At 38.7% G+C, this 14520-nt stretch overlaps 1 protein-coding gene across 1 annotated transcript in view; it reads left to right on the top strand.

The window, feature by feature from the left end:
• The window catches only part of Vps41 (vacuolar protein sorting 41 homolog (S. cerevisiae)), a 126723-nt gene that overhangs the window by 60051 nt on the left and 52152 nt on the right, over window positions 1–14520 (top strand). Inside the window, exon 8 of the mRNA XM_013033002.1 lies at window positions 14182–14301. Within this exon, the coding sequence (XP_012888456.1) occupies window positions 14182–14301 (120 nt within the window). The remainder of the gene's footprint in view (window positions 1–14181; window positions 14302–14520) is intronic.

The following is a 14520-nucleotide window of genomic DNA, read 5'->3' as shown; positions in this document are numbered from 1 at the left end:
TCCTATGTGAGTGACAGCTGATCCCTCCTATGTCAGAGACAGCTGATCCCTCCTGTGTGACAGCTGATCCTTCCTGTGTGAGTGACAGCTGATCCTTCCTATGTGAGAGACAGCTGATCCCTCCTATGTGAGTGACAGCTGATCCTTCCTGTGTGAGTGGCAGCTGATCCCTCCTATGTGAGTGACAGCTGATCCCTCCTGTGTGAGTGACAGCTGATCCCTCCTATGTGAGTGACAGCTGATCCTTCCTGTGTGAGTGGCAGCTGATCCCTCCATGTGAGAGACAGCTGATCCCTCCTGTGTGACAGCTGATCCCTCCTGTGTGAGTGACAGCTGATCCCTCCTATGTGAGTGACAGCTGATCCTTCCTGTGTGAGTGACAGTTGATCCCTCCTATGTGAGTGACAGCTGATCCTTCCTGTGTGAGTGACACCTGATCCTTCCTGTGTGAGGGACAGCTGATCCTTCCTGTGTGAGTGACAGCTGATCCTTCCTGTGTGAGTGACAGCTGATCCTTCCTGTGTGAGTGACACCTGATCCTTCTACATGGGTGACTGCCTTTCTAGTCTCTGTCTCTGAAAATTATAGCTTTAAAATTCCTCTTGCATTTCTTCATCAAATAGTTTTTGGTTTAGAAGAATGCATTTACTTGGCTAGGATGGAAACCGATGCATTTTCATTTAAAACTATAAGAATAGAGATTGGTGAGGTGCCACCACCTGAAAAACAGATAAATGCGTTTGTGTGATATTTTGAAGCAAAGCAAAGCATTATCTGTTTACACATGCCAATGTCCATGATATTAAGTCATCTTTTAGATTTTTTAATATCTTCATTGGCAGATAATTTGTATACCACAAAGTTCAGTGGTTTTTAATATATGTACAACATTGTATGACTGTCAATGTAATCTCCTATTAGAACATTTTCATCACTCCCAAAGAAATCTTGGACTTAGTAGCCATGACTCCCTCCCCTCCCTTTATTCCTCCTTTCATCCCTAGGCAATGACTAATCTATCTTCTTTATTTGTGTTGGATATTTCTTAATATTCTAAATACTTTCTATAAATGGAAGCATGTAGTATGTAACCTTTGGTCTGGCTTCATCAAAGCTTTCTGGGTACATGTGTGTTGTGATATGTATCAGTCTGTCATTTCCCTATGCGGATGCATGATACTCCATTGTATGGATCTGCCATAGTTTATTTTAGAGCTTATTAGCTCATGGTTTGGATTCTTTCCCACTTTGCTGACTGAATAATTTTGCTTTGAACATTTGTATGTAATTTTGACTATATGTTTTCATTTCTCAAGTGAAATTGTTTCATACTACAGTAACTGTGTTTAGCATTTTGAAGTGCTGTCATTTTGCATTTCATCATGGTAGCTGAGGATTTGGGCATGTCCCCAGTCCCCACATTGATTAGATCTGTCTTTTTTGGTCCCAGCTGTTATGGTACAGTTTCACTGTAAACCAGTGTGGTATTGACCAGCATTTCCTGGTGACCCACGGTGCCAAGAATTCTTCCTTGTCTCACTTGGTTGCTTCCTTATCTTTTTAGTTTGTGTTGTGGATTTATATTTCTTATCAGAAAAAAGACTTGTTAATATTTTTCCCAGCCTATGAATTGACTTGTCTTTCCAAATATTGATAGTATCCTTTGAAACACATATTTTTAACTCTGGTAAAGTTCCATTTATCTTTTTATGCTTACACTATTGTATAAAGAAATCTTTGCTTAATCCAAGGTCATAAAGATTAATGCTGTATTCTCTTTAAGAATTTTGGAGCTGTCCCCCTCCTTCATTTTGCCTGCTCTGGGGAGTATTAAGGTGCTAATGCCATGTGTTCTACCACATAAGCCATGCCCTCAGTTTTTCAGTTTGTTTTTCAAGTAGGGGCTTGTACTTTTGCCCCTTTTTTGAAAACCACTTACCATAAATGTCAGTTTGTTCCTGGACTCTCACTTGTATTCTCAGTTATTGTGCAAGTTTTTATGGGATGACACATTATTGCTTTTAAAACATTTTTTTCCTTTTTATAAGCTATTATAAGGCTGGGCGCAGTGTCTCAGGATTACACCTGTAATCCCAGTTGCTTAGGAAACATATTGCAGTTTGGCCAGCCTGAGCAACTTTAGCTGGACCCATCTCAACAAAAAAGTTGGCATCGTAGAATACACTGTAATCCCAAGAGGCATGGGTAACTATTTTGGTCTGGGGCCAGCCTGGGTAAAAAGTGTGAAGCCCTGTCTGAAAAATAGCTAAAGCAAAAAGGCCTGGGGACATGGCTTAAGTGGTAGAACACTTAACCTGTCAAGTACTAGGCCCTCAGTTCAAACCCCAGGACCACCACCAATACGGCCCTCAGTTCAAGCCTCAGTACCACCATCAAAACAAAAAAAGCACTCATGCCTGTAATCCTAGTTACTCAGGAGACTGAGATCTGAGAATCGCAGTTCAAAGCAAGCTGGAACAGTAAAATCTTTGAGACTCTTACCTCTAAGCTGGAAGTGCAAGTGTAGTTCAAGTAGAAGGGCTCTAGCCTTGAGCATAAAGCCCAAGCCCTGAGTTCAACCTGCAGGACCAGAACAAAACAAAATAAAACAAAACAAACAGTTATTATACTTATCTCAATATGTTAAGAGATCTTATAAACATGTAAATATAGCCTCCATTCAATGATTTATTTATTTGGATCCATTAAAGTTTATTATGCAAATATATATTTTATAAGCACTTAAAGTAGTACTATTTAGTATACTAGTGTACACTTAAATGAGATTTTAAAAATAGGTAGTAGGTTGAAATGCTTTGCAGAATGTAGAGTCTTTTAAAGATCACTTAGGGTAGACTTTTTTTTAATGTTTTTTTATTGTAAAAATAGTTTACAGAGGGGTTACAGTTACATGAGTACATTTCCTATCAAGCATTGTTACCTCCTTTGTTTTTCCCCTACCATCCCTTCTCTTCCCACCTCCCCAACCCCCGTGCCAAGTTGTAAAGTTCATTTTCAACATAGTGTCTTGTACAAGGGTAGATGTTTTTGACATGAGTATGTTCTATTTGTTCTGAATAGCTTATTTAGTTGAAGATATTTTAAGAAACATTTTACTGATGTCATTGAGAAAGACAGCTTTGGTTTTCGAAACTAAAAAAAAAATACTTTTGATGCCTCTAAACAAAGGGAATGATGGTGATATGGTTGCTGCTCTTATAACATAACTCAGCAGTGAACATTTGTACCTCTGAAAAATGAGATAAACAAAGACTACATTGGCCCAGTAGCAACTCTGACCATTTCAACTCCAGTTTAAACTAACACCATAAATAAGCAGAACAGTTTGCCCAGTGTTTCCCTGAAGTATAGCATATGGCAGATCAATGACAAGTGTCATAGAACTGAAAGGTTCTGACCTTCTGCTTCTAAGAAGTAATTTCAGCCACACCAAGGCTAGAGCAAGGACTAGTCAGATGGAGTTGAAATGTGAAGTTGAGGCAGTCTTTCCTTAGCTTTAGGAACACTGATATAGAAGCTGATCTATATGATCCTTGAAATTCCATGCAACTTCGGTAAGCACATGGCTCAGACTCTAGAGCACCAGAACGGGAAGTGGATGAAATAGGTACTCAGGATGCTCATAAGAATAGCTGTGAGATGTTTAAGTTAATGTTTTAGTTATGTTTGCTGTTTATAAACATTTTGAAGTAATTAGAAGGTGAATTTCAAAATAATGCTACAAACTACAGAAATATGGCAGAAAAAACATGAAACTAGTTTGACATGTTTTTAAGGTTCTAGATTCTTTGTTCTACAGAGAAAGCTTATTTAGGCTACAGTTAGGTCTTGTGTAAACTTCTGTTTTAGCTCTTCAAGGTAATATATTAAGAGCTGAATGTGACAGTTGGATTTAAGGACTCAGTGCTTGACACGTGAGCATAAAAAGCTTATTCTAAATTCTGTTTTGTTTATATGTTGCATTTTTTAAAAGAAGGGAAGAAATGAAAACACACATATCTTAGAATTGCCATTGGAAAGAGAGCTTTAAAAACATATGAACCAGTGTCCTTTTCTCTTCTTCTTTTTTTAATGTAACCTTGTATAGCAAGAATTCCAATATGTGAGTATAGCCAGTGAAGTTTGTGTTTTAGAAATAAACCTGCCAAGTGCATCTTGTCTAGAGTGTTTCTTTCTAATTGTACAACTTTCTTTGTCAGCAAGATAAACTTGAGTTTCCTTATGACCTTTACCTTTGACCTCTGCAATACACTTTATAATAACTGAATCTACTACTATGACAATTATTAAATTGTCACAATGCTGTGTACAGTGCAGTTTATTTTTAGGAGCAAGATAGTCAGCTCTTTGGTGGTGGTGTGGGACAGAATAAGGAGACCTGGCTTCAGAGATGAGTTGCTTTGTAAGCTAGAAAACAGCAGTCTGCAAACACAGAAGGACCTCGTGAATGAAATGAAGACAGCAGTCACTGTTGAGCAATGGAGCCAGGGGAAGTTTTACCTGTAGGATGCATGTGGTGACATCAGGCTCTCTATGTTCCTGTTTGTAAGCTGCAGATAACAAAGTGCATTAGGAATCCCTTTGGAAAGTGATCCAGTGGTAATTTATTTAAAAATAAATTTAAAAATTCCAAGATTATTTTTAATGCTTGCAGCTTTATTGAGGCATGTTTTGTCGGACAAAACTGAGTATCTTCAATGTGTGAGGTATGATTGGATATGTGTGTGTATTAAAGTTTCTATAATCAAGATTATGAAGATCAACAGTACATCAGGTGAAGGTGTGTTTCAAGTGGTAGAGCACCTGCATAGCAAGTGATAGGTCCTGAGTATAAGCTCCAGTACTGCTACAAAAGTGCTAAATAAAGATATCCATAACTCACATTAATTATGGGTACTTAAGGCCAGATGTGCTCTTGGAAAACTTCAGTTGTCCACTGTAGTGTTCCTGTCTGTACTCACCAAACTATGCATGAGACCCCCCAGAAGTCAGCCATCTTTCCATTCTCCCACCCCCAGTTGAAAATATTTTAAAAATTGAGGTTGTCAAAAATAGCCTTTTCTTAGCACTGCAGTCACTAAACATAAAGTGTACAGGTGTGTCCACATGTGTTTGCCTGTCTTTGGGCCTGTTGCGTCTAGAGTTCTTCATAGCTCTTTCTGTTCAATGTCTGACACTTGCCTCTCCAGGACCTTTCTGCCAGTTGTTGGGTGCTTGCTCACAGGCAGCCTCCAGGCACACACCATCCTCATAGCCCTGACCTTTGAGCTATTCAACTGAAACCAGTGGACATTTTTTATGAGTAAAATCACAAGTTTTTTTCAGATGTAGTGAAAACTAGCTTGAGGAATGTGTCAGGGTAAGCTTAGCAGGAGGATATTAGAGCAACATGCCTTTTTTCTCTGTCATACCTATATTTCACATAGCTCAGTGAGCTCCAGCTGGGTGCTGATCACACATGCCTGGGATCTGGAGGCTGAGATCTGAGAATGTAGTTTGGAACCAGACTAGACACACAAAACCTGAAACTCTTACCTCCAGTTTGCTAGCAAAAAGCTGGAAGTAGAGGTGTGGTTCAAATGGTAAAGCACAAGGTCCTGAGTTCGAGCCCCAGTGCACATGCACACACATGCACACACACACATATGCAAGCATGCATGCACACATACATGTAAAAATCCACTTTACAATGTGCTAGACAGTTCAGTGCTGAAACATAGGTAACCACCAAGTTCATATTCCAATGGTTGCATGTTTAGAGCCATTGTAGAAAAGTATTTTTACAGTATTTTTCTGCATACTGTATTAAAAGTTGTTGTTCAGTTCATGTTATCAATATACTGAAATTGAAATACTACCAGCTAATAGAAAGCAAAATGCAAAATAACCTTCAGAAAACTCTTATATTTGAGCTGCATCTGGTTATGTTCAAGGTAGTACTATTTCCTGCTCAGGGCACTGTGATTAGGTTGCTGTCTAGGTAGACAGCATTCTAGGCTTCCCATTATAGCTAAGATAACCCACATGCACTGTATCCAGATCTCCATTAACAACAACTCTAGAGAACTTTTCTCCTCAGAGTAGCCTTTAACTGCAATCCTCCCAGTTTCAACCTCCCAAGTAGATAGGGTTATGGGTATAGGCCACTGGTGTGCCCAGGTAAACTGAGGTATTTTAGTGAGTCATATTCAGAAGGAGAAAAGACTAAGCCAAGGATAATGGTTGTAATTGTTAAAGAAGGAGCAATCTCTCTTTTTATCCGTGTGTATGGTCAGTATTAGAAAGCATTTATTCTCATATAATTATGCAATGGTCTTATTTTTGTCATGAACCTTCAAGATCATAGAGTGTTTGCATCTAAGTGTTCTGTGAAGTTGCTTGCATTCCTCAGGACAGCATCAAGGACTGCTGTGAATGCCAGTGTAGCTCCTGGTTGTCAGCTTTTCACTTTTTCTATGGGAGCAAGAAGAATGCCCAATGTTTACTAAATTGCTTTTGCTAAGGTACCTTGCCTAAATGTTGTGGGTTTTTTTTTTTTTTTTGCAGAAATATACTTCTGTGTGTAGGTATATTCATGGCAGTTTTTTGTTAGTAGTGTTAGAACAGGATTATGAATATTCTTTCCCTTATTAACATTTATTTTTACTTTTTTATAGTTAGCAGTCATTACTTTTATAATAATGATAACAGTAGAAGAATGTATAAAACCTCAACGATTTTAGGTCTTTGTTGTAACTTCACATTGTGCAGCATAGACATTTCCCTATATTGCTGAAGTCTGTTGTTAACTCAGTGTTGTGTAGTGAGTTCATAGTAATTCCATCATATGAATCTGTTTCGTTTCCTTAGCTATTCTCCTGTTATTGGACCTTTAAGTTGTATCCAGTGTATGACTGACAAACATCATGTTGTGACAAAAGCGGAAATCTTTTTTTCTTTAAGTTATAATTTATTAGTGCATGTTACTTCTTCAATTATTGGATTTCACTATAATGTACATAAGTACATATATTGAGCTTTGATTGTGTCCACCATCCCGTCTGTGCACTCTTAGCCTTGCCTATCCTTCTCTCTGTCCCTGTCTTTCTTCCCCTTTCCTACTGTCCCCTGCCTCCTGCTACCTCCTGCATGTCAGAGAAACATGCAATACATGTATTTCTGTGTTGATCTTATTTCTTAAGACAACAACCTTCAGTTCTATACATTTTCCTAAAAATGGTATGAACTCATTCTTCAATGTAGCTTGTTTATGTATACCATACTTTTTTTAAAAAAATTCATCTATTGATGGGCACATAGGTCGATTCATAGCTTGACAATAAACGTGAGTCTGTGGGTATTGTTTTGTGTGCTGACTTTGCTGTTTTCAAGTATATATTCTACCCAGAATTAGTATAACTGGAACAAATCACAGTTCTAGTTTTCGTTTTTTGAAAAATTCCCATAGTGACTTGATTAATTTACATTCCCACTAACAATGTAATGTTTTTTGACTTGCACTTGCTAGGCAGGCCCTTTACTGCTTGAGCTATACCTCCGTCCCCTTTTGCTTTGTGTTGGTTATTTTCATGGTCAGATCTCACTTCATGCTTGATCTGTTATGGGCTGTGATTCTCCTGTCAAGGTTATGAGGACTGACTGTTCACTTGATATTTATTGCCAATTTGAGCACAAATGATTGCTACTTACTGAATGGTCTACAATCTTTTCTTCATTTGGGGGTAAATCTAAAATAATTATCCTTGTGTCTAGAGAGTCAGCATATAGGAGTCTGAATGAAACTTTAGGTAGACACTGAAGTATGTAAGGAGAACATGGGTAATAGAACTATTAATAAATGCATCAGTCATTTCTGAAGTCATGTTTGCAGTTATGAGTTTACATATGCAGAAATTAAAGATTGCAAGTTTAAATAGGCACCTATCTCCCCTACTGGGTGCAACTGATTGGATAGGTAGGCACATAGATTTATATCTGTCGTGTCTAGTTGTTTTTCTTAGTGTGTATGAATTGTACAGAGTAGTGGGTTTTACTAGATGTTTTCGTACATGTGTATTGGATATTTTGGTTGTATTCATTCACTGATGGGCACTTAAGATGATCCCAAGGCTTAGTTATTAAGACTAGTGTTGGCATGGCCATGGGTATATAGGTAGTATTGGATTTTTAATACAAAGGATAGTGACACTGAAGCTTAGATTTTTTTTTTTGCTAATTGACTCTCCTTTGAAATAGTAAAATTGTTGGTAACCTGTAAGAGCTGTGTATTTTAACTTTGTCTTAAGCAGACAGAGGGCTCTTGCCTGTCCCTTGGTTTCTTGGCCACACTCACCTCTATCAAGGTCCCAGGCTTGTCTGCTCTGAGCCACCATCCGGGTCTTCTGCATATTACTCCTACATACTTCACTTGTCTTCTTTGCTCTTTTAAATTTAATTCTGGATTGTCACCAATTTTGAATATTTAAACTCATCCTTTTATGACAGGACTTCCCCATTATCCTGTTCTTTGTCTGCTTTGAGATTGTCTTTCTGGGTTCTAATTTGCTGGGGTTTATGCTTCTTTATTTATTTTTATTGAGCTCTAGCGTCTTCTGTGACCTAGCAGAGGTCATCTTCTGTGTTTTTTTTCAAGCCTGTATAAGGATGTACTAGTATCTAAAACCTTGTGTGGCATTAATGCGTCTGCCTTTATCTTTCCTCCTTCTTCCAGTTGGCCTCATAGCTAGCAGTGTTGCTGGTATTGAGAAAGCCTGGAGGAACCAACTTGAAGTATCACAGATGAACAAAACAAGGCCAGTCATGCTCTTTTCCTGCATGAGGGGAAAGTTGGTGATAGTGGTAACAGACACTGTTCTGCTAGAATCTGTACCTTTATTACACAGGGTAGGAGACTCTGGGATGTGCATCCTAATGCCTTCTGCAGTGTAGGGAAGCTCTGGATAGATTTATCAGCACAAAACGTAGGAAAATAAAGTATGTTGCTGGGATATGAGGGCTCCTATTGAAATATAAGTACGGAGAGTGCTGACTGCCAGAATGTGGATTTATGGGAAATAAAGCCTGAAAATACTTGCTCCAAGAAAAAAAAATAGTCCTCTTGGAAAGAGCTTTGACTCTCTATGTACTTAGCTCCCATCGAGCTTAAATTGCTCTCAGTACTGTGATAATGACAATTCAATATTACAGGATGTGGAAGATGAACCAAATAAATTAACCAGCTGCTTTTAAGGGTGGTTCGTTCAATGGCTTACCCCTAAAATGCTTTGTAGGAAATTTGTGCTCAGTAGGTCTCTAGGCAGTTTTATTTCTAGAAGAAAGAAATGGATTTTATTAAATGGCAGTGAAATACAGGCAGATAGCTTTGTGGTAGTTAAATTAGTGTAGAATGTTTATCTTTTCTTAAAATCACCAAAACATGATGTTCCTTGGCATTCCTGCCAGAGAATGTGTTTCTGCCCCACTTTCCCATAGATTAGGGTACAGAAGCAAATGGAAAACAGATTGTTGGGTCCTTGTTTCTGTTCTGGGAGGCTCTATGTCCCCTGGAGTAACTATCATGAAGCATCCTATATGAGGACAACAAAAATAAGCTGCCATTCAAGGGGTTTGCGTGAGAGTGGGCAGACAGACTCATGGATAGAGGGTTGGAAGTGGATTGGGGAAGAAAGGCAAAAGTAAATGTTCCCTGTAAGTCATGATTCCACTCACACTATGAGGTTGTGTCATTGAAGGAGAAGTGTCAGGTTCTTCGGCTATGTGTCAGAGCAGGGTTTCCAAGATGTTTTGAAACCAACTTTCAGACTGACTTGGTTCAGAACTCATCCCCTTCCTTTTCCTTCTGCCCTGTTCTGAATGAGGGCAGGAGATACTCAAAGCAGAGCCTGGCCGCCTCAGCTTCTTCCCATAACCAGAAGCCTGCAGTCTGCAACACAAGGGCTCTGTGGAGTGAGTCTGGATTTTGTTTGCATTACAACCGGGTTTTATTGAAGATTTTCTAAAGAAACTAATGTTTTATTTTAAACAGTATGTTTATGCAAATTAATGTTAATGCATACCACATATGCCTCAGACATTTTCTTAAGTTCCAATGAACTTTTTGCTGTTTTACTGTTTCATTTAAACTATTTACCTCAATCAACCTGGTTGTTAATAAGAGAAGGAATGGATTATCATCCCCATTCATATAGTAACATTATGAAAAGAGCACACCTGTTCAGTATAGGATGCTTAGAAATATGGATAGTTGTTATAAAGTCCCCTATCAACCCCTTCTAGAATTATGGTCGCTTTGTAATGTGTTTTTCATATTTTATTATATTATATATGGATATGTATCCATGTTCAATTTCAGCGGCATCATAAGAAATACTGTTTTGTAATCTGCTCTTTATGTAATACATCCCAAATGTCTTTATGCTGATGAGTATACATATATAAAAATGGGTGCATACTCTTCACATGTCCAGCTCTGCTGTGTTGTGTCAGTCATCCCAGTTCATTGTAACTCTTACTCACTGCTCTGATTGTTTCTTAGCTTTAATTTTAGGCATGGTTTTCATAAGGACATTTCTTTTTCTTTTTGACAGCACTGGGGTTTGAAGACAGGGCCTTGCCCTTACTAGCAGGCATTCTACCACTTAAACCATCCCCTCCTGGCCCTAAGGTCTTGGGTTGAACAATGATCTGATTTATGATTCCTGCATAGGTGGGCTAATATGCCTAGCTTTTTATTGGTTGAGATGGGGTCATGCAAACTATTTTTGCCTGGTTGGCCTTGAAGTACCATCCACCCTATTTTATCCTCCCAAGCATGTGCCACCATGCCCCTCATTAGGTTATTCTTAAGATTTTGGGACCATAATGTTAAATGATCCTCTAGAAAGATGGTACCCAGTGGATTGAGGGCCACTGTTTCCTACCTGTCCCTACCTCCACCTCCAGGCTGAAGGCCTGATGGCATTGTTTTAACTCACTTCTATCTGTTGTTTCTTTTCTTTCTCTTTTATCTGTCAATTCTTCACTGTACTATTTAGCTATTTTATAAAATGTCATGTAAATCTACCCCTCCCACAAAATGGCTTAATTTTTTAAAAAAGATTCCTCATATTTTAATATTTTGTTCAGATGAAATTTTAGCAGTTCTAGATTGTCTTAGTCCCTGAATTAAAATCCCAGGGTAATTTAGTGTAATGTAAACTCTCCAGTGACTTTTGGGTCTTACTATCCAGGAACATAGTCTGACTTTCCATTTATTTAATTCTCTTTTTACAGACCTCACTGATATGTTTTTAGGTTTGTGCCTGTGGCCAGCACACATGAATCTGGTTTTTCTTCATCGAAGACTTTGAGATCTGTGGTCTTTATCATGTTTTCATCTGTGCTGATACCTCATGCATTTATGTTTATAGTATGGTACTCTCGTTCTAGAATCTTAGACTTGTACTCTGATTTCCTCTCTTACAAGGGGTCCGTCAAAGTATTAATCTTCATTTTGTTCTCCTTGTCCTTTGTTATTTATGAATAATGATGATAAGAATTAGATTTTTCTTAATCCCAGAGTGGGATATTTTATTTCCTGAGTGGTTTCTTTTCTTTTCTTCCCCCCCCCCCCAAATACAGAAGCTTTCTGCAGATGCTCTTCTGTTTCCAGTCTGCCTGCTTTCCTTCCCAGCTGGGCTCTCCACCTGGCAGTTGGGGTGCTTTCAGACTCCCTCCATCCCCCATCCCAGAATTCGCCTAAGCCTTCTTGTTTCCTGTGACTTCCTCACAGAAACAGCCCTGATTTTGAGTGTGGCAGGGATTTTTGCATTTTAGCATCTGATTGGCCAGCTGCTTCCCAGGCTAATTGTTTCTGGGCCTTATTTTTAGCTGTATTGCAGGATTTTTAACTTGAAAATTAGAATATGTTTAATTTTCTCAGTGCATTTGTTCATTATTTCTCCTCCTTGAATACTGCTTGGTTATTCCTAGGCAAAATAGGTAAGGTAGAGGAGTTTAATGCCAAGTTCTACCAGCAACCAGTTCCTTGGGATTTATCAGGCCCTGTCCATTTCTAACAAGCACTTCTGCCAGACTCAGCCCACAGGTGGAAGGTAGATGTTTTCATCTTATCATTTCCCTCTGTTTGAAAGAGTGTGCATTAGCAGCCTGGTTTTAGTGAAGTGTTACTTATTTTCTATAGCAGCAACTGTCCTCAAACCTCAGTTCCTTTCTAGTCTGCTTTATGACACTATACTGAACACATTCATCATCCCTCTGCATTTGGCTGGCCACACTGGCTTCCTAGCTCTTTGTTCTGTGTGATGGCAGAAGAGGCTAAATCAAGAAGGAAACCACCAACGCTTTCTGGCTGAATGGCAGGTGTAGGGGGATGACATCTGAGCCAGAGGGGTGAGATGAATAGCAGCCTTGGATAGATATAGGAGGTATTCAAGTTCTAACAGGAAGACTGGGCTAAAGATGGTTATAAAAATCCCTGACTCCAGGGAAGGACTCTTGCAGCTTTGGGGGTAAGGATACCTTACATGGGGACAATGGAAAGCGTCAAATACGTATGGCATATTAAAGTGACTAGATATACTTAGTTGTGAAAGTAGATACTATTTAGTTTTAAGGTTTATTTTTCTTTTGTGTCCCTTCTGACTATAGAAGCATAAACTTTGAGAAAGATATATAGGAAGTACAAATAAAATGTGAATTTACTCATCCTGTGTTACATTTTCTCCTCTACTTTTCTGGAGCTGAGAGATGTTGAATATGTGAATATGAACCAAATTTGTTTCTACAGATAGGAGTTGAAAATTTTCCTTATGGGATCTGTTATTAGCATTTGCTTTTAAGGGATAAACATGTATTTTAGGGTTATGTGCCATGAGTTATACATTGTGTGCATGTATTTTCATAAAGAATTTAAAAGGGATGTACCAAGAAAAACATTTTATTGTGTATCTTCATCAGTATTAAAGTTTTGGCCAGTTATATTTGCATTTAAATTTTGCCATGGGTTTTTAATAGATTCTTCCTTTAAAATAAAGACTCTAAGCCAGGTGCTAGTGGCTTATACCTATATTCCTAGCAGCTTGGGAGGCTTAGAATAGGAGGAGCACATTTCAAGGCTAGCCTGGTCAAACCAGTTCAGGATACTTTTCCAGCCAATATGTGGACACAGTGGCATGCTCCTGTCATCCCAGTCTGTATGGAAGGCACAGATTGGGAGGATTGTAATGCTGAGTCATCCCAGGCAGAAAATTCCAAGAGAGACTCCCAGCTCCACCGTAAGTAACTGCACATAGTAGTGCATTCCTATGATCACCTAGAAATAATCAGGGTAAAGCAGGCATGGCTCAGTGGTATCCTGCCAACCTAATAACGGCCAGGGTCCTGAGTTCACATACCCAATATCATAAATCTCACCCCCTCAGGGGGCGGGGAACAAAACAAACCCTAGCTATGATGATATATTTTTTTTAAATGCTGGTCCTGGGATTTGAACTCAGGGTCTGAGCACTGTCCTTGAGCTTTTTTGCTCAAGGCTAGCACTCTACCACTTTGAGCCACAGCACCACTTCCATTTTGCTGGTGGTTAATTGGAGAGGAGTCTCATGGACTTTCCTGCCTGGGCTGGCTTTAAACTTTGATCCTCAGATCTCAGCTTCCTAAATAGCTAGGAATACAGGCATGAGCCACCTGTGCCCTGCTTTATATGAACTTTTTAAAGATGTTTGATCCCAAAGCAAGTATCTTATTTTGTGATGCAAATTACTGATCAAGAATCATTGTCAAATTGTTTGTTTTGGGTTAAAATGGAAAACAGATTGCTTCTAATTATTACAATTTAATCTGTGACTAATTGAGTTTTCAGTGAAAACCTTTGAGGTTCTGATTTATCAATTTACACAATAAATTAATTTCTAGGCAATCATCTGAAGAACTTTTCTGCAGTCTTAATCTTTTATCAATGTTCATTCTTTTCTGTGAATCTTGATATTTTGGTGCCATCTTGTGGCTTGGCTTTGTAGTAATGTCAACACAAATCCATTTTTAGACTAAGACCTGGACAGTTTAAGATAAGTTGAGAATTTTTTCCAAAATGCATATGAACTACTAAGCACATGTTGATAAATGTGGTTCTAAATCAGTATTTATGCTGTTGGTTCCTAGTTGCTGCTGTTTGAACGATCTTGGATGAACAGATGGAAGTCATCAGTTCTGCATGAAGGGGAAGGGAACATCCGGAGTGTGAAGTGGAGAGGCCATCTGATTGCTTGGGCCAATAATATGGTAAAAGTCCATCTCTGTGTTCTTAACACTTGTTCACGGCAGAAGTGTGGCCAGGTCGATAGCTCTGCACAAAGAAGAAGATGCTATGTGCTATGGTGGTCATTTCTGAAGATGCAGATGGCTGTTGATAATAATATACCTGGAAGGTTAAAGAAGCCATATTGCTTTTGGCTTTCCTAGTATAGAAATTCCTAACCTATTCTTTTTTTTTTTTTTTTT

This window comes from Dipodomys ordii, unplaced genomic scaffold (genome assembly GCF_000151885.1).
Source record: "Dipodomys ordii isolate 6190 unplaced genomic scaffold, Dord_2.0 Scaffold161, whole genome shotgun sequence".
In the NCBI taxonomy this organism is placed as follows: Eukaryota; Metazoa; Chordata; class Mammalia; order Rodentia; family Heteromyidae; genus Dipodomys; species Dipodomys ordii.
Note: the sequence above shows the minus strand (reverse complement) of the source record. Positions and strands in the feature narration are given on the sequence as shown.